The sequence below is a fragment of the Apodemus sylvaticus genome, chromosome 4 (assembly GCF_947179515.1).
Source record: "Apodemus sylvaticus chromosome 4, mApoSyl1.1, whole genome shotgun sequence".
Taxonomy (NCBI): Eukaryota; Metazoa; Chordata; class Mammalia; order Rodentia; family Muridae; genus Apodemus; species Apodemus sylvaticus.
In genome coordinates this window covers 108,975,148-109,002,353 of record NC_067475.1, presented here as the reverse complement: position 1 = coordinate 109,002,353, position 27,206 = coordinate 108,975,148, and the positions used below count along the sequence as shown (strand labels likewise).

The 27,206-nt window shown below is 41.5% G+C and overlaps 2 protein-coding genes across 11 annotated transcripts in view; one reads left to right on the top strand and one right to left on the bottom strand.

Annotated features, from left to right (window-relative positions):
* Med12l (mediator complex subunit 12L) overlaps positions 1 to 27,206 on the top strand; it is a 307,885-nt gene that overhangs the window by 183,882 nt on the left and 96,797 nt on the right. The window lies entirely within an intron of this gene.
* Positions 19,832 to 23,108, bottom strand: P2ry13 (purinergic receptor P2Y13). The gene is made up of 2 exons (XM_052180469.1): positions 23,015 to 23,108; positions 19,832 to 22,584 (listed from the first exon to the last, which is right to left on the bottom strand). Exon 2 carries the CDS (start codon positions 22,579 to 22,581, stop codon positions 21,574 to 21,576), a length of 1,008 nt encoding a protein of 335 aa, XP_052036429.1. The 5' UTR covers positions 22,582 to 22,584; positions 23,015 to 23,108; the 3' UTR covers positions 19,832 to 21,573.

Here is a 27,206-nt window from a genome sequence, read left to right as displayed (position 1 = left end):
CGTTGGGCCCTGGCCTCTGCTGTGGGGGCAGCTGCTTTCACACTCGGGGTTAAGTGACCCTCGTAAGTCCCCTACACTAGACCATCTGTCACTAGATTTACTGACAGATAAAAGTTGCATGGGCATTAAATCCTGTATTTAGACAGGACAGAGCAGATAATAGTTCATTTGTAAATTGGATTTGGGACATCTAATTTCATGGAGAGGATACCTCTTTCCATTTCTCTCCTTTGATTTTCTCCTCCTAATCCTCACAGGACCTGGAACTTAGTTGGGTGATAGCTGTTCCAAGGTTTGCCTTCCCTTTTACCAATTTCCCGTAGTTTAATGTCATTTTCTCTTTTAATTGAAATGTGTATGCTGGTAAATTTTAGTTTGTGTGTGTGTGTGTGTGTGTGAGAGAGAGAGAGGGGGGGGGGGGAGAGAGAGAGAGAGAGAGTGTGTGTGTGTGTGTGTGTGTGTGTGAGAGAGAGAGAGAGAGAGAGAGAGAGAGAGAGAGAGAGAGAGAGAGAGAAATGTGTGTGTGTATAAGGGGTTTTACAACTTAGCCATGACATTATAATTGATTGGACATTTGTATTTCTTCAGACTCTTTAAACTCTTTCTTTTCTTGGTGCTGGTGTATGAGATCAGGCCATAAGAAGGTGCTTTCTATTGGTCCAAAGGCTGTTTTTAAATGACTTAGCCGGTTTGGTACTTAAGGAAGTTTTGAAAGTTAGAATCATTGGGGAGAAAGTTAGAATTGCTGGGGAGAGGCAACAGGAAGTTTTCCTTATGTACGTCTTCTTATATGTTTTTTCTTTTATCAATGGAGTAGTAGTAGGGGGAGCGTGTTCAGGGGAGTCGTATGCCTGCCCTCTATCACACCACCTTGCCCTGCCTCTGCAGGATGGCTTTGCCTGAGCTGTACTTCATGTAAGTACCCACAGGCATTGGAACTTTGTTCCTTCAGTACTCAGTACAGCCTCAGTTCGGTGTGAGGGCTCCTGGGAGAGGCTTCTTCCCAGTCTCCTCCTTGAGAATGCTGTTGTTTCGGGAGTACAATGGGTGATCCTTATTCAGTTCTCCATCCCTGACTCCTCTGTAGGTCCAATCGCTTCAGGCTTTCCGTTAGGAAGTAGATGGGGGTGAGAGAGTTTGGTGAACTCACCTTCTCATGCACTTTAAACTTCCCACCATTCCTTCTCTAAGTCCTCTGTCTGTCTGTCTTACTGTGTGTGAAGTATTTAAGTGTGTATGTTTGAAGGCAGGCCTGATCATACATGAATGCTCTATATGTGGAGGTTAGAGGTCAACAGTATCTTCTTTAGTTATCATCTACATATTATTTTAGACAGACTCTGTCATGGAGGCTGGAGTTTGGCTAGATTGGCTGCCAGGGAGTTCCATATCTCTGTCTCCACAGTTCTGCTATTACTGCAGCATACTACTGTGCCTGCCCTTCTGTGTGGATTCTGGGGATCTGAACTCAGATAAAGTGGTGAGCACTGTACCAATTGGCCATCTTCCCTAGCCCTTTTCTTTTTCTTTTTTGGTTTTTCGAGACATGGTTTCTCTGTATAGCTCTAACTGTCCTGGAACTCACTCTGTAGACCAGGCTGGTCTGGAACTCAGAAATCTGCCTGCCTCTGCCTCCTACATACATTGTAGGAACATATTATGATCTATGTATGTATGTATGTATGTATGTATGTATGTACATATGTACATACATTTGGACCAGGCAGAGTTTAATACATGGGCTAACCCTATGAATATATTGGAAGGAGCACTTGGTTGGCATGATATTGAGTTGTTTATGGAAGAGGAGAGTGGGGACAGCATCGAATATGCATTATTTTCTGATAAGAGCTGGATGGGAAAAAACGTTGAGGTAGAAATATTCGTTTTTGTCACAGTGGGACAAATTATGGGTAATTAATTCTTGGGGGTCGCTTTCAGTTTAGAAAGAGAAGAGAAGCAAAAGCCAGGAAAAAAGTAGCCTCACTGTACCATGGTGGCATGTTTCCCTCTGATGCCTGCCATTTTGAATGCTTGAAATGGCTTCTGTACAGGCTGGCTTATTAATTAGTAGTTACCTGATTTGTGGTTTCATAAGGACTGTAAACAGAATGCAAACAGAGACAGCAACACTGTGCTCCGCCATGACTTTGGGCATGTCGTGTACCTAGTAGACACCTTTTTTTGGTCTGCTAGAAAAAGTAGTGGCAAACATTATTCTGGTGACCCTAGGCATAGAGTTGATAGGGTCATATAGTTTTGTCTGGTTCTGATTTTTATTTATGTGGTATTTCTGTTGTTTATACCCGTAAAGTAGGTGGGGCATTTTAGGTGAGAGGGTGTCTGGGGTGTCACTGTTTAGCAGCTGTTTATTGTTGGGCTTGTTCAAAGCCATCACAGTGACCCTTCCATGCAGTTATACCCTGAGGTGGTACCCGTGTACCACTGTGCCCTCAACACACAAGTTGGCCACCTTAACTCGGTCTTTGATCTTCATCTAGCTATTTGTTTTACCACACTCATTTAGATGTGTGACTACTTGTCTAATCTTGTTTCTCTTCATCCTTGCAACCTCAAATAGTACAAATAAAACTGAAAATAAATAGAGCTGCAATTCTTTTCTTTGGTTGTTTCAGCAAGCAACTTTCAGACCTGAGCAGTAGCTTACTAGCAGATTTAAAATAACAGTTCTCAACATCAGTAATACTTAGACAATTCTGACATTATCTTGCTTAATATTCTCACCACATCTTTAAAATGCTAGTTTCAACAAAAACAGTTTAAAAATAACCATTTTTTCAATAATAGACTTGTAGCTGGAGTTACCTAAAGACATTGCATGTTCTTGCAAATCCTGAAGTACAGCAGTATACCCAATGATGAGATGTCTCCTTAGTGTGCATAGTTTTCTTAAACTATGTATAGGTGAACTTACCTTAAATGGTTCATTTTCTGTCTTTTTAGCAATCTCTGAGTCTGGAAGTTATGAAAAGGGATGGGTTTGAAAGGTCAGGTCACCCACCCCCAAAGAAAATGGCAGCTGTCAGCTTCCCAGAGGGGGCAGATGTCCTCTACATGACCCACTCGGTTAGTACTGTGATCTGTGGGAATGTGCCAGCTATCCAGTGAGCATTTTTAGTTCTTCGACTCTGTTGGAAGCTTCTTTGATACAGAGACCTTGAGTTATTTGGTTTCTGATGTTCCCTGGTGTACTGACCTTGCTCTGGGAGCTACCAGAGTCATTTTCAATGCAGGATATTTAATTAAAGGACAGCTGCTTTACTCATAGATTTGAAAAGTAGAGTTTGAGTCTGTGGTATGCCCTCCAAAGAGTCCGATTGTTTGATCAGAGAGTCTGTTCAGGCCTCAGACAAACCCTCGATCTAGCATCTCAGAAGCCTAAGCCTCAGGCTCAGGTGAACAGTTGTGGGAATAGCCACAGGGTTCAGCAAGCCAGTCTATGCTTTCATGTGCCTCAGACATCTAAATTACTTTGCATATACTTTAATGTACTAAAAAGACACTGGGTTCTTTATAACAGATGGATTTAGTGGTGTAGGTTACCTAACCACTCTGCCAGAGCTGTGCATCAGTTCTCATAGGACTGCATGCCGCATTGCATGGCCCAGAGCCTCCATAGGAACACTAAGAGATGCTGCTAGGTACTGTAAGAACTCTTTTTCCCACTCTTTCGCTTGCAGAAGTTGAGGCCTATAGATGTTCTGTCAGCAAAGCTGTACAGTTGGTGCTACAGGGCCACTTACTCCTTTTAATACCACTCTTGAGGGGTACAGCTTAGATCTGGCTATCAGTCACTCTGAAACTTGTGTTCTCTACACCTTGCCTGCAACTGCTTCCAAGTGAACTGCTGTTCAGGTCAGACTGTGCTCTTTTACCTCCTTTGAGACACCCAGGAAGCATTGTTATCCCATAGTTTGGAATGTATTCAACACAGCTAGATGGTCTTATGAAAAACCCAAAGAAGAGTAGCAATAGCTAGAGGTAGACAGAACTGAAACATTTGTGGATGAAAGAAGCTCACTGCAGCAGAGCACCCTCTCCACACTGGTGCGCTGTAGCTAAGTGTTCTGCTTGCAGCCAGGGAGGGGATTGCTGCACTGGAATCACTAATGGGGGCTTAAGATGATGTCTGCTACTAACTACAACTTAATTCTTTTCTTTTCTTTTCTTTTCTTTTCTTTTCTTTTCTTTTCTTTTCTTTTTTCTTTTCTTCTCTTCTCTTCTCTTCTCTTCTCTTTTCTTCCTCCCTCCCTCCCTCCCTCCCTCCCTCCCTCCCTCCCTCCCTCCCTCCCTTCCTTCCTTCTTAAATTTAAAGACAATTTGTTAGAATTTGTGAGAAAAAGCACAGGGCTGGCAGAAGTAGCTGGAAAAAGAGGAGGAGGAAGAGGAGGAAGAAGAAGAAAAGGAAAACCCTTGTTGGGTCAGTATTCAAAGAAGAGGAGAAGGGGAGAGAAAGAAATGTGCTTTCCAGTTAGAAAATATGGTGGGGTTAGAAGGGACAATTTGCAGGTAGCTACAGAGTTCTTACTTCAATTATTTTGGTATAAAATTTTTGTCTTTGGCCAGTGAAGTGTGTTAATAAAATGAAGCATACGCTAGTTCAGTACTGGATAGAGAATAGATGTTCTACTCTGCTTCTGTTTGCCATAAAAAGATACAGCACATTTAGGAATCATGGCCAGGTGAGATTAGGCCTGGCCTTAACTACTGCCCTCAAACTGGAAGCTTGAGTCACCATCTGTGGGCACACTGATGTTGAGTTTCAACTAGTATTTAACAGCCTGGTTGGTGGTCACGTTTTCCTTGTTATCTGTGCCTCTGATGTTTACAACTTTAATAGCTGCACTAGGTCCCAGCGTTTATACTGTAAAATAGCCCAGCCATGGTCAGGGGAGCGAACAGCGCAGTGCTCATCTCTATCTTACAAAGCAAGAATCTCCGACACAAAGAAGTCAAGATTTGGGTAGCATCATGGAGCTGGCTAGGGACAGAGCTGGAGAGGACTCCGTCTCCTCTAAGGGATGCTGATGCATTGCCTTATCCTGGTGGTGGTCTTCAGTAGCTATTCCTCCATCCTCAGCATTTCACCTGGTCTGTGAAATCTAATGGTCCAAGAGAATCTCAGTGACCATCTCCTCTAGTCTCTTCATTTTACCTGTTGGCCATTAAGCTTGGTTATTTCGCCAAATCCCAAGTGTTCTAACCTAAACCAAAACTCTAGCCCCTGCCTGTGCCCTAGGATCCCAAAAGACCGTCAGGCTCTCACCTCGCACCCTTCTTCAGCATTCCTCCTTCCCCCTTTCTGGACTTTGAGAGAGTTTCATGTTTTTTCCTCTAGTTTTATTGTTTAAGTGCATACAATGAATCATTTTAGTGTCTTGTGTTAACTTTCTGTGATGCTTTCTTAAAGAGAATGAAATATGTCTGTTTCTTAACTGTGAAGCCATAAGATACCTAAAAGAAAAGCAATGCAGGCTGGCCATTTGAGGACACAACCCAAACAAGAACATTTATTCTGATTTCGCTTTCGTCTTCCACACCCACAAAACTGTAATCTTTCTCAGTGGACCTCCTAAGACACACACCTCCTCACCTTCCGGGCTTGGTGATGGCTGACCCCTGCACACACATCCAGGTTCCATCCTTAAATACAGAACTCAGGAATGAGACCGGCCCGTGGTCCCATCTCCCAACCTGAGAAGTCCTACAAAGCAAGGGTCAGGGCCATGACCTGCAGACAAGATCCTGCGAAGGCATCAGAGGATGAAACTGGATCCTCCAGTTTCGCAGAGACAGAGACAGAGACAGAGACAGACGCTCACAGGGGCAGAGGCAAAGAATGAAACAGCACCTTAACCTCTGCATCCATAGATCTGCCAGCATCAAGCTAAATCTGTCGATGTTCCCAGTGCTTGCAAATTGGACACTCAGATCTAAATCATAGAAGAAAACTTCATAAAAAGCGGTTACTGTGCCTACCGTGAGAGGAGACTGAGATCGATCATAGGTAAAATCTGAAATCATGAACCGGAAAGTCACTCTACCCTAGCTTATCTGTCACTTAACGTCATTATGTAGAAGAGGCAAAACCCGCCTGCTGGCTTTCTGCTTTCCACCCTGGAGTGAGCATTTCTCCAGGAGTTTGCTCTGGAGCAGAGCTGGGCTGCTCTTAGCCTGTTTGTGAGTTGCTTGGCAGTTTTCTCTGAGCCTCTCCTGACATGTTTTAACATGATCGCTTAAGTCTTCAGCGTGAGGATTGTCCCGTACTTTGCTGTAGAACGAGGAAACCATGATTCTTTTGATTAAAACGAGACATAAAAGTATCTTTTCTTTTCATCACCTTAAAAATGATATACATAAAAGTTTTGGGTCTTGGGGGACAATAATAGAAGGCTTCTTGTTTTATTCACATAATGAGGTAAATGCGGTTTCTCAAAAAAAAGGTGTTTTCACCAAATAGTTATGACTGCCAACACTCTTTCTCCTTTCGAGACAGACGCTGCCTGCTTGAGCTGGACAGTAGGAAGCACTTGGCCTTGCTTTCCAAGGAGATAGATGGGTCTTATTCAGCCCTCACTCCAGTTTGTAACTTTTCCTCAAAACTCTCGTTTAAGGAGACACACGGCCGCATTATGAAACAGTGCTGTATGATATCAAACACTGCTTTTAAGAAAACGGAAAAGAAACATAAAGCAACTTCATTTACCTTTCATTGTGGGGGCCGGCTGGCCGTTCACTTGATACACCGCCTTCAAGTTGAATCGGGCTCCTCATTTCTTAAGTAGGAGTAAATCTCAAGAGTGAGGTTAGCAGGAGTACAGATTTTGTAGTGAAGCGATGGCAGTCGGCATTTTCTGTTCTGCTGAGACGGTGGTCGGTGCTCTGCCGCCCTGTGGAGAGTGTCCTTTGGGGCACCTTTCAAACCGACCTGCCCACAAACAACTGGAGCAACTCGCTCGCTTGCTACTGCAGATGACTCACATTGCAGAGGGAGATTTAGACTGGGGCAGAGCATTTCCTGAACCGGCAGGAATCTGGGGTGATTCACCTGAAGGCACCCACAGGGCAGGTCAGTGTCAGAAGCCAGGGTGAGGAGAGGGGGACAAAGACAGCATGGTGTCTCCAATCAGCATTAATTTCAGGTCAACGTAGATTTTTTTATTATTATTATTATTAGGTTTTCTAATGCTATTATTATTATTATTATTATTATTATTATTATTATTATTAGGTTTTCTAATGCTATCTAGAAGATAATGTATTTCATTACTACTTGCTGGCTAAATTTGCCATTAAGAGAAATTAGAATACATATACATTACACACCCCCTCAAGTGTGTGTGTGTGCGTGTGTGTGTCTATGTCTATCTGTGTTGTACAGTGTGTGCATACTAACATGCTTCTTAGGCTCAAAAGTTAGTGCCTGTACCCACTCAACCATCATGACAGCCCAAGAATATAATTTATTAAAAGGAACTCCTTCAAAAACACTATTGCACAAATATTACTTGAGCGAAACTAAATGCCTTTGTAAATTGCTAGCTTTGAAAACCTGTAATTGTGTAATAAAATCTGCACACCTATTTTTACATACACACAGAAATGAAATACAAATAATCAGAATATTTTAAATTAATCTTAGAGGAGAGGTACACTGACTGTCTTAAATGCCCCTCACAAAAGATAATTCCATCAAAGCACTTTTTATACACTGCCTGTGGTGGTGCAGGCCCTTTCACAGCATTCTGGAGGCAGAGGCAGATGCATCTCGAATTTGAAGCCAGCCTGGTCTACATTGTGAGTTCCAGAGCCACCAGGGATATATGGCAAAATGCTGACTCCAAAATATATAAATAGAAAAACAGTAAATAAATTTTAAATATGTGTTTTGTGCATTTTTATTAGTGGTTTATCTTTAAGATAGAATGTCTATTTGTTATACTTGAACGTACCGGTTCTGCGGAACTCAGCTTGGCACTGAACTCATGATTCTCCTGTGTCTTACATTTACAAGTTTCACCATCTTACTCGGCTAATTTAAAAAAAAAAAAAACAAACATGGCAAATTTATGTTATCAAAAAATTTTGATTTCTGAATATGCAATATTTTCAGATAAAAACTCCAATGTTAGCCAGTCATGGTGGCACATGCGTTTAATTCCAGCACTCAGGAGACAGAGGCAGGTGGATCTCTGTGACTTTGAGCCAGCCTGGTCTGTATAAAGCTCCTAAGCAGTCAGGGCTATATAGAAAGACTCTGTCTCAAACAGCAGCAGCAACAACAACAGCAGCAAAACAAAAATAAATAAATAAATAGGAACAATAACAACAGTAAAGCTTTAATTTTCTTTACATGTAATGTTTAAACAAATTAATAAATATCTTGCTGAATGATAACCAAAAAGAAAGCTCCTTGGGCCCTTCCCACCAAGTTCATGATTGCCTGAGTTTGAGCATCAGTACCCACAGAGTGGAAGGAGAGAACTGACTCTTGTAAATTATCTGCTGTATGTATATGCACTATGACATATACTTCCCTGTTCTCAGATATGCCCAAAATAATTAAATGTGACACAGTTTTATGAGAAGAATTAACCAAATTAATTAAAAAAATCTATTATTGTGGATAAAGAGAAATATCAGGGAGAGATATTTTTTAAGTTGGTAAATCTATCGTAGATTTAAACTTGCCTTTGAATTATGTATACCTTATGTTTTAATAGGTCTTCCTTCTGTGTTTTACAGGAAAATGAATGTTGCAAATTACTAAATTTGTATTGCTTACTTAATTTTCAAAAAACAACCCCAAACAAACAAACAACAAAACACAAAGGAGCACAGGTTGATGTTTAAAACAAAATAATACAAAACAAAGGAGCACAGGTTGATACTTTCCCTATGTTAAAGGGATGTTACAGAGAGTAGAAGCTAGTTTTAGGAGAAGCTAGTTTTAGGAGAAGCCTTTAAATAAATTAGCCAATTTAATAATGGCCTCATCTATGAGATACGAGGTTTCTAGATTTATAAGCAACCCTTTGCTCAGACTTGAGCCTCTGTCGCCTATATTTCTCTGTGGATGTAGCCTATGGCATTGAAGCCAGTTCCCTGCATTTTGTGCTAGGGGAGGTTTTGCACCATGTTGGCCTTGTTCACTTTTAAAGCAAACTCTAGCACCATGTTCTGTAAAGGATAAACAATGCGCTGTTCATGGTTTGAATGGTTTGAAATCTTATTGCCAGAACAGCAGGTAACTGCTGAACCTTAAAAGCTCCAGTTCGAAAAAAGTTCATCTCCTGCAGCCACCTTATAAGCCTGGGCAGTGACACTCTGTACAGGTTTGGGGGTTTTCACCCCACTTTTTCAGTTCTGTCTGAACTCGTCCTAAACCATATATTGTAACATGTATTTTATGGACTTCTGTTACAAGATTAACAAGTTCTCTTGCCTTCCCCAAATTAATAACATTTATTACCTGGGTTATTATTTGGACCAACAAGTTACACACACACACTCAATCTTACACACACTCAAATATATACATAGATACATACACACACACTCAAACATACACACATATACATATACTCTCACAACTCAAACATTCACACACATATACTTCATACATTACTTTAACACCTTCTGTTTTCTCTTTTTGCTTTTTCTTTTTTCCCTATTAGGATGTTTTATTTGGCTTCTCAAGGACAGGTGGCTCAACTTGGCTTCTTGGTAATACAGACTGTGACCACAAGTTCATTAACAATATGTCCTTTCTCATAAAATCTTTGGACTTTGACCTGGATCCTAAAGCATGTGTGTTGACTATTCAGGAGGCAACAGGCTGTGTTCGATCTCATCGTGGGCTTGGGGTAGAATGGGCAAGCTTCTTTCTTCAGAATAGAAGCGGACTGCCTGTTTGGGCACAGTATTTCCGCACTTCTTTGGCTGGTAATGGAGATTACGCCTGGTAATGCAAAGGTTAACATGAGATAGTATTTATGCATTACATTACTCTTAAAAGTGATGTGTGCTCTACTCTCAAGCTAGGACCTGTTAAAGCCAGTCTTTCCTAACATTCAGAAGAGGAAATCATACATGTTCAGACCCGAAAGAATCAAATGGGCTTTGATGCAAAGTGCTGCTAGCAGCTAGCTCGTACCTTCCTTACTGTTCATGGCATGGTTAACCTGTTTTTTGGTTTTTAGGATCTTTTTCTACTTAATTGTATAACAAGCCTTACATTTCATAAGGCCCCAGGAGAAATCATAGCAGTAATTATCTTACTACTTCAATGACATGCTGGGGAGCTCTTTTAGCAAATTCACTTTTAATATAGGTACGTAGGTAGATATGGTTGGGCTTGCATGTGCGTGTGTGTGCGTGCGTGTGTGTGTGTGTGTGTGTGTGTGTGTGTATGTGTGTGTGTGAGAGAGAGAGACAGAGAGTATAAGAGTATGTGTGTGTGACTCTTTCAAAATTATATTTATTTTATGTTTAGGTGGTGGTATGAAGGTCAGAGAAGAAACTGTAGGTGACCTTTCTGTCCTTTTAAATTGTGAGTCCCAGGGATAAAACCTCATGTCATCAGGTTTAGTGAAAAGTGACTTTACTTGCTGAGTCATCTCATTTGCTCTCTCCCCACACACACTGTTTTAACATTGGTAGTGACTTTAATGGCCTCTAACATTGTGGCTGTGAGTGGCTATGTGCCTGTAATCTTAGCTCACCATTAGGTCTCTGCTACCTTGCTTTTGAGACAGTGTCTTTCACTGAACCTGGAGTCAGCAAGCCCCAGAGATGTGTCAAAGTAAGTTATGCAAGCTGAAAGAATAGTTTTACTGTATTTCATCTAAATTTGCAAATTGCTAAACACTTCTACATGCCAACTACACACATACACACAAATCGTTGCATACATTATAGGGGGTGATGATTTAAAGTTGTAGTCTTTGTGACAGACTTAATACCTTTAAGTTTGTGCATGTAGTTCCCCAAAGATAACATTTTTAAGTTAATTTCTGTGTATATATCATATGCCAAGGCACATGAGTGCAGGTCAGAGGACACCTTGCCAAAGTGAATGCTCTCTCTTTCTGCCATGTGAGTTCCAGGGATCACATTCAGGTCTTCGGTTCTGGCAACAAGCACTCTTACCTACTGAGCCATCCAACTGACCTAATGACATTCTTTGGATTTTGTTTTTGTTTTTGTTTTGTTTTTTTTTTTAATTGTTATATTGTTATATGGTACTAAGGCTAAAACAGCATTTGGAAATGCTATCTGCATTAAACTGAATACTGACTCAGTATTATCTTAATATTTTTGTGAAATCTAACCAGCCATTGTGCCTTCCGTGGATTTTTTGACTCTTATTCTTTAATTGCTTTGTTTTTACTTTTTCTTTAATCTTCTTTGTATAGGGAAATTGGCACCATCTGTTTGGCTGATCTATCCAGTGGCCCTTGACCAGAGGGATACTCAGAGATCACTAAATAAAAATATCAATAGAAATAAACTGACCTTTTCTTTTGGATTTTGAATGACTTGAGCAAGTTATATTGTGTTTTAATGTCTACAAAATGTTGATCCTGGCTTAATCACAGATATATGGTTTGCTTTTCCATGATACATTCTTAAAAACCCACAGACAGACACTCAAGGAGAGAAGTTGAAGTATTGATGAGAGTTTCTCCTCTGTCATGTCAGCTCTTTGTTTCCGTGTGAGAGGCTGAGCACGTTGCTTGTGCTGTAGCATCAGCTCATTCCTCCATTCCTAGTGTCTGCTCCTCAGTGTCAGCCTGGGAACGTGCTCTCCGTTACCCTGTTAGAAAGCCCAAGGGTTTGTGCAGACTCCTTTTCTCTCTTACTGTGATTTCCAGTATATCCAGTTCCTTCCCATGTAAAATGTGCCTGTCAACATACTGATAGCCCTCTGCATAATGGCCCACTAACCAAGAGAGCAAGGAAGACAGTGCACTCAGATTCCGGTGCCTGGTCTTGGACCATTTGGGTTTGTTTGCTTATATGTTTGTTTGTTTGTTTGTTTGTTTGAGTTTTAGGTGGAGTCTTCCTGTGTCCCCTAGTCTGGCCCTGAATTTATGGCAATTCTCCTGCCTCAGTCTTTCAAGTGCTGGGACTACAGGCATGACTCCCCACACCCAGCTGAGTGATGTGTACTGAATATCCATGTCTTTTCCATATAGTCAGGACATGGGGCAAGGATTCTAGTGAAAGCCTCAGACAATCTTACTGCTTGTTGCTGTATAGAAGGCTATTCTGCAGTTCTTGTCTGGTAGCTGTGCATTTGTGCTGTATGTAATTATTTCAAACCCTTTAATATCCCTTAGGCCAGATTGGTATCTTTGTGTCCCTATGCCTAAATTACTATGTTTAATCTGCCACTTGAAATGACTTGTGTGTATTAGGTCTTCAAAAAGCCCCAACCTTTTCTGGTATGGGAACTTCCTTCATGGTGGTTGATTAAAGGGGGCAGAAGCTTTGGAGATTGAGTCTGGAGATAGCCAAGTCTGCTCTTGGCCTCCCCTTGTAACTCTTCTGGGTTTAGCATCCTGTCTATCTCTCTGCTGTGTGTCTTGCTTTAATGTTGGGCCATGACAAAACTGGTACCTTGGATCAGGTCAGCTCCAGCCTGGATCCTAGTGTCTGCTTCACAGCATTTATACTTGGGTGAGGCCTTTCACCTCGTTGTCTTCCTAAGCATGAAGATGCCTGTCACTGGAGTGAGATAATATATGCATGAAAGTTATTATTAAAAAAGATATGCAGATATTTGAACACATATAAGGTAAATTTGCTTGAGGGAGATGATTCTGAGAAAAACTGTATACTAACAACCCACCTCATAAACACACATTCTAGCACACCTCATAAGCACAGCATTCTAGCCCTATGCCTCAGGATATCATGTTCAGCAGTTTAAGTTTTTTTTAATTGGATTAGCAGAAGTTTGAATAATTAGTAAATATATATCTTTTTCAAAGCAGAATTACATGCGTACTTGAAGTCTTCAATTGGGGTTTTCTGTCTCTCATATTCTATCCTCTGTCTTCCTTTATTATTTGTTTACTGTTTCAGTTTTTGTCCTGTGTTTTTGTCATGTGATACTTCCCATTCTCTTTCCCCCCAGCTTCCCTTGCTCAACCTCTTCTTCTACTTCTGAGAATGGGCCAAAGCAGTCAGGACTCAAGTAATAACATGGATGCTTCTAATGGTGATATAACTAGGCTGGTTCTGTTGCCGGAGGTTGTTGCTAGACTTAGGGCTCATAGCCTGTACCCCAGCAAACCAGGATTGGCTGTCTGTCTTCAGTAAGCTAATTAAAGGAGTCAAAATAATGGTGAAAATCAGAAAAGGGAGATTTGTTCCTTATGGCCACTTTGGAAGAGGGGCAGAGAGATCCATTGACCCTTTCAAGTCCATCTCCAGGATTTCTCCAGGATTCTTGACATGAAAGTAGGGTCTAAATAGAAGCAAGAAAAACATTTACTACATAAGGTGTAAGGTGTGGTTCCCTGCTAGCTTCTGCTCCCTGTCTCTCCAGCAGGGTGAGTCTATCTGGCTAGGTGGGTCTGTTCTGCGGTGAATCTCTCCTGCAAGGTCATTGGCAATTTGAATATCTTTCTCTTGGAGACCAGTTTCTCCTTTTGATACAGCCAAGGTTTCAGCTGTTTCCCCTCCCATCTTTGTACTTCTGGAGAAGTTCTAATCTCTTGCGCTTCATTCTCTATAGTGTGATAGCCAAGGAGGAAAGCTTAAGTTCAGATGGGCAGACCTGGCAATTACAAGGCTAAATCCAACCATTTCTTTGGTGCTCCGAGTGCTGTGGCTTGTGGACCAAAGTCACTCTGCATCTCTTAGATGGACTTAACCCTTTGGAAAGATAAGAGCTAACTTCTGCACTTACTTCCAGTTACACACTGGAGCTCCATCTCCTTTTAGTAACCTTGACTTCCTCAGATAGACAGTATGATTTTGGTGACTGTCACTTCCTTCTTCTAATGTCTTCTAGTAGTACTTTGGACTCTCCACACCCGAACCCTGATTCATGCCCGTTCCTTTCCTCCTGTTTGATCTGTGCAACAAGGCCTCTTAGGTTATCTGATTCTAGTCTCTATTCCTGCCTTGGCCAGCTTAGTCTGCCTCTGTCTTCAGAACCTTTGTCCACATTTTGCCTTTTCTGTCTTAGCTTCCTGACTTGATTTCCTCAATGACAACTGAGTTTGAGGCCACCCAGATACGCCATTTGCCTTTCTTCATCAAGTTTGAGGGCCTCTACAGCAGCTGACTCTCACGTTGGAGGAGGATGGCTATACTTACAGTGAACTCCAGGATAACATAATTTACAGATTAATCGCAAACATACTGTATATAGAAATCCCCAAGAGACCTTGGGTTTTGAACTCACAACTTATTCCCTTGAAAATGCCTCCAGTCCATTTGCTACCATGTTGAGGGGAGGGGGGGCTGGATGGGGTTTGGTTTGTCTAACAACTAAATTGAATTAGAAGGCAGGAATAAAAGCTTAGACACAACAGATGGCAATAGGAAACAAATTTTATTAAAAATTAAACACACACACACACACACACACACACACACACACTCACTCACTCACTCACTCACTCACTCATAGCAAAGCTTGCAGAGAGGAGACTTGGGGCCAAAACTCTATTCTTCCTAAAGGGTTGGGATTTTAAGTGGTTGGGGTGAACTAGGATGGATCCCTTCCCCTAACTTTAGGTTGATCAGTATAGACAAAAGAAATGGAAACAGTGGTGACAGCACTGGCTTTGAAAGTATCTAACCAGCCTGGATTGGTCAGCTTCAAGTAGGGCCCTGGTGGCTGGAGGAAAAGTTCATTATGAGTTTGTTTCAGCTCAGAAGGGTGAGGAAAAGCTAACATTTGGCTATCTTTTATCATCTGTGGCCCTTCCCTGATCTAACTGTCTGGGATCTGACTCCTTCCTGCTCAGGCCTGCACCAATGAAAGATGAGCTCCTAGTCTTGGTCTCTTTCAGTTAAATTCAGAGTCTTCAAGATGCACAAGTTTGTTTTTGTTTTCCCCAGAAACACAGTCCATACGACTGGTTCCGCATCTCAGAAGTCTCAGAGGCTCATTAGAGAAGTCCAGATGCCTAGAACATGCTCTGAGGTTGGGTCCTGAGCTTCTTCTGCTCACTTTGTGCATTGACAGGCTGTGGGATTGCAACCCGGGTGCTCAAGTCCCCTCCTGGGTTATCCTACTTGCTGCATAGCATTCTCCTCTAAGTGCTTTGTTTGCCTTCAAATTCTAGTTCAAATGCTCATCTCCCCTGAGCCGTTCTTTAATTCCTCGCTTTGAAATTAGTCTTTTTCAAACCTCCAAACTTCCTTGGTTTGATAATCACGCCTCACAAAGCACCTCCCACTCATTGTGGTTTGCATTCCTTACCTGGGTGCAGCCTCAGCATCTGCCTTGAGCCCAGCACAGTTCAGGATGACTGGCCTAGAGAGCATGTGAATCCAATTTGGGGCTTTTATTTCCCTCAGGAATTCAGCTAGTGGGACACCCAGCTAGCACAGGGTAGACCAGGGTGCTGGGATTGATCCTATCTTCTTCAACTGTGATGAAACTCATTTACATAAAGGCTTCTCTCCTTTTCCTCTCCAGGGGCCACTTCTCACCATTCACCAGTGGGGTGGTTGTCAGCCTCCTTGGAATTCCTCTGCCCTCCTGCTGTTTGCCCAGAGCAGTGCAGATTCTGGTCCTGAGGCTACTTGTCTAGGGGCCTGGATGAGCTGTATCCATGTTTGCCATCAGCGAGCTACACACCAATGGCACAGTACCTGTCCCCTCTGCACTTTTGCTTTCTTATTTCCTTTTACAGCAGGCAAACTCATAGGATCTGCTTCGAGGGTATAGTGACAGTTACAAAGGGAAGCGAGGGCAGGGGAATGGCTCCCAGTAAATCAGGCATTTGTAGCTCCAGAACCCACATAAAAGCTGGGTAAGCATGGCGGCCTCTAATCCCAGAGCACAGAAGTTGGCTAGCTGGAGTACCTTTAATGGTAGACGCTAGGCTCATCTAAGACCCTCCCCTAATATGTAACATGGAAAGTGGCCAAAGAAGATGATCTGTAGTAAACTCAAGCCTCTACATGCATATTCATGTATGCCCCACACAAATGCAAACACACACACACACACACACACACACACACACACACACACACACACGAGAACAGTGATCCTTTTAAAGTGTCCAGCAGCACAGTGATGGCACACCACAGGCATTTGGGCATGGGAGTAGGGTGGGAAGGTCCTGGAATGGGAGGCCCTGTAACCTATGGGTCTGGGCTTATCAGCTAGTAAGCACTTCCTGGGCTGCCTGTAGCCCACACATGATGATGTTATTTTGGAAGAGGCAGGGATTGTGGGAGTAGCTATGGAAGTTATAAAATGAACAAGGCATAGATTAGGAAACTGAAGTTGGGCTCTCTTGAGAATATTGCCATTTAAGATAAATGCTTAAAAGCTAGAGTCTAACTTAGGTCCTCAGCCATGCTGGGCTCTGTGACTTCACACGGGTGACCTAGTCTTTCAGTTTCTCAACTTCATCTCTAAAGTGAAAATAATGAGACCGCTTTATAGGCTTCCTGGGACTGCTGAAAGATGAGTGTGTTGCGAGCTTCGTCTACCTGCCGGGTGGGTCAGTAAGAAGGATCACGGAATACGTTCACACTTGTTCTCAGCACTCCTGGTCTTACCACTGCTGCTGCTTCCAACGAGCAACCTGAATCGCCTGCAGTGTCAAGATTTAGTGTTAAATAGCCAATGCCCCTTAAGAGGCATCATCTTCCCAGGTCACCGAGTCCTTTACTGGCCCTGCTCTCTTACTAACAATGTCTCGTTGTCTCTGGTTGATTAACCTCATCTTAAATACTCATTTCCAAGAGGGCTATATAGCAAGTCAGTTGCTTTTGATGAAGAGATGTAGAGATGAAGCTCAGGGTGGCCAGAACTTTGTAACTCTGTCTGTAGACCAGGCTAGCCTCAACCTCATCCTCTGTCTCAGTATCCTATATTTAGACAGTAGGATTATGTGTCCATGACAGCTGAATTGTCCATTTCACTGGGAAGTATGGGCCTTCACCTACATTTAGGGGCATGATCTTAAATGTTCAGGTCAAACCCATGGCACTGGTATCTCCTGAAGGCTTGCACTAAGCCTTGCTGGGGCACATCCAGCAATCTGTGTTTTAGGGTCTTCTCAGCTGATTCTGGTGGCTACTAAAGCTTGTGACCTTTCTAGCACATGCGTCCTTTACTTTCATTATGCATAGTGGGCCTCTATATGAAGTTCAGAATGTTCAGGTCTGTCCCTAGGCCTTTCAAATGCTTTGTAAATTCTGTAGTAACTAGGGCTAGTATCTTGTATGCCTATTCCTTTCTTAGATGGCAGACACTGCATAACCTGGGCTGTCCTGTCCTGGGTGATTTCTCACTGTGTTGGAACTGTGTGGGAACTGTCCTGAGGGGCTCCTCTTTGTCACTGATATCCTGCTCATGTCACTGAGCTAAGAATCATTATTGCATCTCTGCCCTGCCCCTGTTCCCATGGTACAGTAACTTCCTGTGGTTTCTCTACAATGTTTCCCTGTGTGGTAATTACGCTCCCGTCGTTTCCCCTCATAGAAGATGTTAGGAGGCCTAACATCTCACCCTAATTATCCAGGGCAAATAATTATATCTTAGTTTTTTACAAAAGCCCACAATTTTGCTCTGAGTTCAGCTCGTATACCGCGTCAGAGTGCTATTTTTCTTAAAGGAGTTTTGGAGTTTATTCAGAAAGGGTTTACTACAGATTTAAGTGTGGGCCTGTGGGAGAGTTGAAGAAGACAGGATTCCACAATACTGTACTCTGTCCCAGAGCAGACCAAACATCTGAAGGCCCAGAACTTCTTTCTTTAAATTCTTTGCTACTTGTTTATGGCCACGTTCCATATCATGACATTCTGTAACTATTCTACAGTTTTGAATCTGCCTTGAGAGCTTAGAGGTTCCCTTAGGGAATGTAACTTTAAGATAGGTCTAATACCCCTCTTCTCTAGGTGTGTTAGACCTGGCAACTTTGTTGTACAGACTAGACACTCTTTTCTTGCTGTTTTGAGAGACACTTGCCACCTGGAAAAGCTGGTAGTGAGTGGTGATCCCCACATAGATGCCGATATGCTGGTATTACATAAGTGTGTACCACAACACTTGACTAGGCAATCCAATTCTGACTATGGTATTATAATGGGATGAAGTATTTGACCTTGTGAAACACATATTTACCCCTGAAGTTATACCTGGAAATGCCTTTTTAAAAGTATATACATTAGTTTTAAGTTTATGTAGAGGTAATTGAAATTGTCATCAAAGGTAAACTATGTAGCTATACTACCAAGTATGGATTACTATTTAATAGTGTGGCTCAGATGAACTGTGTTATGTGTAACCGTGTTAGGACCTTCCTGTGACTGTGTCATGTGTTCTGTAATGGTGTATAGGTTTAGCGATATGTGCAATAATGCAAATGATTTCATTGTTTTATGTAAGAGACCAAGAATCGATCTAAAGGAGAAGTTTGAGATTTGTAATATGCTGCAGTTACAGGCTTGACTTACCCAGTTAGTGACTGGATTACTAAAGCATTGTGTCAGGAGACTTAACAATCTAACAACGAGCTGTTTAGTCTCCTTGTTTCATTCGTGGTCTTTCTCAGCCCAGGCGGGTGACCTTGCGCCTCAGCTCTACCACACACACTGCAGGGAAGCAGCTCTAGAGAGTTCAAGAACAATTAAACTTCCATTTTAAAAATATTTCCTTTTCTTCTGGGTGCTGGGGATCAAATCCAGGATCCTGTACATGCCAGGCACAGGTTCTACCACTGAGCCACACTGCCTGCCGTGGAAGCCTACTAATGGTAAACCAGGGGGAGTTGACTGCTTCCCTTTTACTTCTATAGTGCATTAAAATAAGACCCATTTGGGCTAGGTATTTTGATGCGTTCATTTAATCCCAGAACTCCACTTGGAAGGCAGAGGCAGGTGGATCTTTGTGAGTTCCCAGGACAACCAGAAGAAATAGTGACAACCTTTCAAACAAACAAACAAACAAACAACAAAAAAGCCCATTTGATTTGTTTTAGCAAACATTTATTAATTGCACAGTGCATATTTAGTGAATTATCCTAAATCAATGCAGTAAATAGTTGAGGAATGATGTCACACAGATGAGGAAGTGACTGGCTGGAGGAATGGGGGTAGGATGGGCAGGTGAGGTTACCCGGAGGAAAGGGTAGCAACTTTGGGTTTCACTAATCGATAGGAACTTGTAAGTCAGACGGAAGGTTCTACTTACAGTGGAGTGCAGAGAAAATGTGGCAGATTAAACTGAGTCTGTAAAGGTCAAGGTTAGCGAATGATTCCAGAAAGACAAGGAAGTTCTCTTGCCTCTGAGGCCTCTGAGGCCATGGAAGGAGAGAAGCCTAGATTTCAGATTACAGGCACGGTTAGGGGAAGGGTCCTCATGTTCTCTAGAAAAGCCAGCATCGCCAGCCATATACGTTAATTTTTTTTTTTTTTAACCCATAAAGAGATACAGGAAAATAGATGGGCCCAAATAAAATGAACCAGGCTTGGGAAAAGTCTTCCCACATGGATATTACTAATCACAGGACCACCATTCCATTGCTTATATGCACTAAGGATAGTATAGAACATCCTGTCTAGGATATCTGCAGTCCAGTTTTGGGGGGTGGAAGGTGGGGAAAACTTTGGAAGATAATAAAAATGTGTGATTTAGCTGTCTTTTTAGGAACCCTGATTTTAAATGTGGTCAAGAATCAAAGCAACTAATATAAGACAATGAGTCACAAGGACTCTAATATATAGAGAAACAGTGAGGGAAAGAATTATTTTCTACCAGGGTGCAGTTGCTGTTGCCCAGGAAGGTTTGGCTGACTGACACCACCTCCCCGCTCTCAGATTGCACGTGGTGACTGTGAACTGGCTTTGCCTGTCCCATGTGCCTCTCTTCTGGTGCTCTGGTTAGATGTAGGAGCAACCCTTTGCGCTTGTAAGGAGAAAATCTTTTGAGATTCCTGGGGATATTTTGACCCACTTTGGTTTCTCAGAGTGCATCTCTTTCACTGGATATGCAAGTTTCTTGGTTTATCTCTACAAGTATCAGCATTCAGAAGGCTGTAAAACCTAGTGTGATTATGTGTGTGAGAGAATGTGGGATGGTCATTAGAAGAAAGGGTTTTTTTTTGTTTTTGTTTTTTTTTCAATAAAAGGAAAAATGGTAAGATTTTCTTTTCTTTTTCTATATTCTTTGATTACATTCCAAATGATTTCCCCTTTCCCGGTTCCCACACTCCCCATATGTTCCATAAGCCTTCTTCTCTCCATCCATTCTCCAATCACCTCCCTCCTTTTTCTCTGTCCTGGTACTCCCCTACAATGCTGGATCAAGCCTTTCCAGGATCAGGGCCCTCTCTTTATTTCTTCATGGGAGAAATTTGTTGAGCTAATTGTGTCTTGGGTGTTCAGAGCTTTAGGGCTAATTAATATCCACTTATCAGTGATTGCATTCCATGTGTATTCTTTTGTGATTGGGTTACCTCACTTAGGATGATATTTTCTAGTTCCAACCATTTGCCTAAAAATTTCACGAATTCATTGTTTTTAATTGCTGAGTAGTATTCCATTGTGTAAATATGCCACATTTTCTGTATCCATTCCTCCATTGAGGGACATCTGAGTTCTTTCCAGCTTCTGGCTATTATAAATAAGGCTGCTATAAACATAATGTAGCATGAGAAAGAGAACTTCAGGCCAATTTCCCTTATGAATATCGATGCAAAAATACTAAATAAAATTCTTGCCAACCGAATCCAAGAACACATCAAAACAATCATCCACCATGATCAAGTAGGCTTCATCCCAGGGATGCAGGGATGGTTCAATATAAGGAAATCCATCAGTGCAATCCACTACATAAACAAACTCAAAGGAAAAAAACCCACATGATCATTTAATTAGATGCTAAAAAAGCATTTGACAAAATTCAGTATCCTTTCATGCTAAAAGTCTTGGAAAGAACAGGAATTCAAGGCCCATACCTAAACATAATTAAAGCAATATACAGCAAACCGGTAGCCAACATCAAACTAAATGGAGAGAAACTTGAAGAAGGGAGCTTTTTCAGGCAAACCTGTTTCCCATTATCCTTTTCCATATTACCTGAATGCTCTCGAGAAGGTGACATCTAGTGGCCATTTGCTTTATTACACATTCTCTTAATGTTAATTCATCCCGTTCATATACATCTATGTGGTTAAAATGAGCATAATCTTTTCTGTACACTAGGATAATAAAATGCAGGGAACTGTCTGTTCCCCTCCTTTTTCCTGTAATGCTTCAGTGAAGTCTCCACATAAATGATCTTTTGAAGTCCCATAAATAGATGTGAGCCCATGGGTGAAACTAACCTGTGGGACAAAGCGGTCAGGCTAGGGTGATGTTGTCTGTCTGAGTACTGTGGTGGTCTTCGCTTGGTGCTGCTGACCTTATCCCTCTCATACATGGGATCTTTTGTGTGAACTTCTTACATAAAATTATGTATATTAAGGGGTCCATGCAAATGTTAGTTGTTGCCAGGAAGAGAGTTGCTTCTTTAGCAATAAACAGCTGGTTTTCTAACCTACAGTCAGTCTTATTGGTGGTTTGACTGTATGTGTACGGTACTCTGACAAAATGAAATGGGGCAAAGCAGACAAAGAAGACAGCCATGACGATAAATACCTTCACCTCCAGCCGTTTGTGCTTGCTGTCCTTACTTTTAAACCTCCTATAGGAGTTGTATACCTTTTTGGCAATCACCACATAAAACAGAAGCATCAGGATAAACACAGTCCAGAAAATGAACTGGCACGTGTGACTGACGACTCGATGCCACTGTAGCCCCAGGGGAGTCTTTAAGGATGCACACTTCTTCACGGATGGTGGCGTTGCCTCCTTGTTCAAGATCATGTTTGGCAGGGAGAGGAAGAACATCAGGGACCAGATAGAGATGGAGACTATCTTCGCGAAAGCAGTCCTTTTCACAAAGGTTTTTCTAAACGGTATGATGATCTTGAGGAATCTGTCAAAGGCGATGAGGCCCAGCATCATGATACCCACATACATCGTCTCATAGAAGACCACAGAGGAGAAAGTGCACACGAAACCTCTGAGCTGCCAGGGCGCAAGGTGCGAGTCAGAAAGGATTTTGAAAGGAAGCATCAGAGTCATTATCAAGTCTGCCACCAGAGTGTTTTTGAGGTAGATGATAAAGGTGGAGTTGCTGGGGATGCGGACGAACACCCAGAGGGCCACGGTGTTCAGCAGGATGCCGGCCACGAAAACCACAGTATAGAGCACTGGGAACAGCAGCTGTGTCATCCGAGTGTCCCTGGGGCACCGCTCAGACTTGTTGAAGCCCTGCATCCCAGTGGTGTTGACCGTCTCGAGCATCGGCTGTCACACATAAACGTGCACACAAAGAGAGGTAAACAATGAGTCCTCGTGAGTTGGCAAATAACTACTCTTTGTAAAAACAAACTTATTGTTTAACTCCTTTAGCACATTCGATTCTTTGGCTAGAATTTTTGAGCACATAGCTTAGGTTTTTTTGTTTGTTTGTTTGTTTGTTTGTTGTTTGTTTGTTTAGTTTTGTTTTTTTTAAAGTCCCGCTAATACATACCCTTGTGAAATCCAAACAGCAAGCACCAATCATCGCATGGCAGTAACAACCCAATTTAAGATGTAAGAGTACCGGGCAGTTTGTCATACATTGTGTAGCACCTTATGCTTATAGCCTGTCATTACAGAATATTATACTTAGATTATTTAAAAATTTTACCACATTCTACCTTTTATAGCAAGCAGATACATTAGAAAAACTGACCTTTGCTTGGGAAGACGCTCAGCTGTCTGAGTTGCGGCTGTCATTAGCTCAACCAGGAACAGCTTGTGAAGTAAAGGTTCTGCTTTCTTATACTGGCTTTCCTTCCTCATTTCCCCTTGTGGGCTTCGGTAATACCCACATTTTCTAGAACCTCCTTGTCTTTGGAGCATATGCCAGCAGTAGTTTTTGGTTGTGTGTGCTGAGCTATAATATAATATAATATGAATATAACTGAGATATAATCCAGTGCTTTCATTGGCCCAGAAGGCATGCCACCTGCTTGCAGTGTGGGACAGTTTATTATATCAGATGATATGTATAAGAACGCGTATGCATCCAGGTGCACACAGAGGCCAGAGGTGTTGGATTAGAGCTGGGGTCCAAGGTGATTGTGAGCCTCTGAAGTGGGCGCCAGGAGCATGCTTTTAACTGCTAAACTATTTCTCCAGCCCCAGTGTTTATTCATGTTCCGTGACCTTATTGAATACCTCATATGTAATAAGAGGAGTTAAAATGATGAGAAAAAAAAAGTATAAATCACAACCAAGTAGAAGGATAAGACTTGATTTGAAAATCAAATCATCTTCTGTACCCTTATAGCCTGGGCTTGCAAGGAGTTTGTATGTTGAAGGATAGGGTTTTGTTGTTTGTTTGTTTTATTTTGTTTCTACAGACATTGCTGTTAGCCTTTGATCCCCAGATCTGTGGCAGATTATGTGCCCCATTTCCTAAGAAGTGGCAGCTACTACCCATAGACCTGTACGTTATTTAGTGCACCTCATTCCCTCATGTAGCAAGTGTGAAGTCATCATCTATTTCATAGGAGTGTGGGGAAGGGGTATTGATGATCTAACACTGGGCAGATCAGAGAAAACTAAAAATGCCAGCCACTCATTGCTTTGGTTACTTGAGTTGCCAGTTTGAGTGAAGATGTAGTGTGTCACTTTTAGGAAGCCCTTTTGGGAAACCACCTTCATTCTGTAGACTTCGAGAATTTTACGTGTCGTCAGTGCTGGACTAAGATCGGTACACTGTTTCCTGTTAAATCTCAGGGAGTGTGCAGAAAGTTAGCATGTGTGACAGTGTGCTTCCCTGCCAGACAGATGAAAGGAAAGAGGAAATTAGATGCTCTTACGGTGGATGTGTGGTTATCTATGGTGAGTTTCACTTCATATTTCATGCGGCGTGCTTACTTAGAGATTGACCATCTTCGGTGTTTGGCTACCTGGAAATCCCGTATTACTTCGTTGAGGATTTGCAGTACATTGATTCCACACTTGAACATCTTAAAATGGAATGTACTGTGGCTCCTGGGAACTTTGGTTAGCTCTAGGGAACGGGTGGTATCTCGTTAAAACTTTCTCTTTAGCAACACTATGTTAGGTTTTCACTTAAATATATATCCTTTTGCTTCATAAGAGAGTAAAAACCTAGCAAAATCAATTTTAAAGTGCAGGTTTATTTTTATTTTCTACAGACAATTTTAAATATCTCAATAGCCCCCAATCCAATATAACAACAAAGATCTGAAAAGTTTTACTTTAAACAAGGGAAATTCTCATAATATGAGAAGTAGAAAACACATTTTGGTCAAATTTCAAAATGCCAAATGTGGGAAACTTTGTAAAGAGGAACTGATTAGTAATGGCCATTTCTAGGGTTACAAAGGTACATTCTTTTGATTGCACAATACATGTTTGGTGTGTGTGTGTGTGTGTGTGTGTTCCTTCGGTGAGTTAGTTATATCTTTCCAACATGTGGGTCCCATGGGTTGAACTCTGCATGGTCATGGCTGGTCTTCACTAGTTGAGCCATTGTCCTGGTCCTAACATGCTGCACACTTTTTAAACGAGAGATTCAACGTGCTTCCCTTGGTAAGTTCATTAGCTTCTCCCAGTAATGCTGACATTTCTTGCCACCATATTCCCTTTGGAAGGGCCTGTCTGTACACTGCTCCCTAGGGCTGAGTGGAACCATCTCAGAGCTGTAGTGCTTAGGTCCAAGTGCTGTCCACCTGTTGCTTTTTTTTTTCCTCATTTGGGAAGTTATTTATACTCACTGTGAAATACTTGCCTTCTCTTTATGATGAAATATACAACAGTGTCCTTTTTATAAGGTTAGGGATGAATATCCAGCACATGCTTACAGTGATGCCTGTCATGGGAGATGCCATGAAAGCTTGCTAAGTCAACAAAAAGAAAACAGGAATGTTATGGACTTATTATTTCATGAAGGCCAGGAAGGAAAAACTAAAAAACAAAACAAAACAAAACAAAACATGCAATAAAAGTCTCAGAATGTAGGAATCTGCTGAGTGGGAATAAATTAAAGATTGGAATTCTAGTAGGCACTAAGGAAATAGAGTAAAAATTAATAAAATCAAAATAGCTATAGTGTTATAGGTAACTACATTATCATAGTCATTACAATAGCAACATAGTCCAGCTTCATTTGAAAGATGAAAATCAAAATGCGGAAATTAAGCATCTTCCCAAAATAGTGTGATAGAGACCACTAAAACCCCACCACTGGCCCTAGAGTTTGTGCTTAGAGCCTGCCTTGTCCTACCCTACCACACCCCTGAGATAGCACCAGGAGGAATCTGGAGTGGCTTACCCCATTCTGGAATCCTTATGCCAAGAGTCAGTGACTGATACAGGAAAAAGAAGTTGAACAGACTTGTGGTTCTGTCTGTCACAAACTCGAGTTGTCCGACCAGTATGGTCAGATGGGGCAAACTGGTCTCTAATGGAAGTTGTCTGTTCCGTCCTCCTCTTCTAGCTTTCCAGGGTTCCTGATTTGGACCAAGGCTAAGAGCAAAAGGACTTGTGTTGATGTAGTTAATATGCATCATGTAATAATACTGGAAGAGTTGAAGTGTTTGCTTTCATTTTCATTACGGATGTAGGTACTCTATCCGTAGGATGTGGGAACTCTATATTCCTAGGAGAGACGTCTCATCTACTCTGAAATATACTGAGGTACTCTTCCTTGCATCGCGTGAAATTGTTTTAAATTTTCCAATTAGCATAACCAAAAGTGATAATGACTGAAGCACATTATGTAGTTTACAAGCAGATGTCCTGAAGTAGAAATCAGTATTAGAAAAATCTCTTCAGTTAACTAGAAACAGGCAATAAATTCACAACAGTACTTGAAATGCTTAATATTTAGTTACCAGTATTTTGCCATAAATGAAAGCATATGTTTGAAAAATTAAATACATAGGAGATGACTCAGTAGGTAAAGCACTTGCCACACAAGCATGGAAGAATGAACTTAGATGGGAGATGTGGAAACAGAATTCCCTAAAAGCCTGCAGGTCAGTTAGTCTGGTATATACAGCAGTGAAAAGGAGACTCTATCTCAAACAAAATGGCAAATGTTGTCTGACACCTGAGGTTGTCCTTTGATACTTATATGTGTGCTGTAGTGTACACAGATCCACACTCACATGGACACACACATACACACACACACACAAACAGCTATTTGAAAACTAAATACCAGGGTATAGCTAGCAGGAAGTCATCTATGTTTATACTAGTGTGTAAGTATTTATGCATATTAAATAAGCATAAATTGGATTTTGTTTTAGTCTATGTTAATACATAGACACTGATCATAATAATAAACACAACTTTCCCATATTTTCGTTAAGCTGATATTGATGGACATTTAATTTGTTTGACTTTTTGAGCTGTTACTGCTCAAAGCAGGTACTCTTGTATGTTTGTTTTAACATATTTGTAAGCAAGAATAGGTTGATCAAGTGCTAAGTATCAAAATGTTATATGGTATTTTCAAAAAGGTTTCTATATGGAGTGTATCAATTTATAATCCCATTGAAGATAGAGTTCTCTAATTCTTACTAAAATATTTTAAGTCAATTTGAAAATTGTAAGTAAAGTACACTTTGCCGTGTAAGTATAGACGTATTTTCTTTTACTTTTATATTGTCCATTTACTTTCCTTCTGGAAAGCGCTTTCTAATGTTCTTCCCATTTTGCTGAACCCATCCATTTCTTGGTGCTAGTGATCACGGTTGTATCCAGTTCCCACTGGTGACCCTAACCCGTAGCTCTTGCTCACAAACTGAAATAGCTGCAGGGGTGGTGGGAGTGTCTGTCTCAGATGTTTTATTTCTGTTGTAAAAGTAGTAATCCAAGGGTCGGCAGGTTTTTATTTTTTT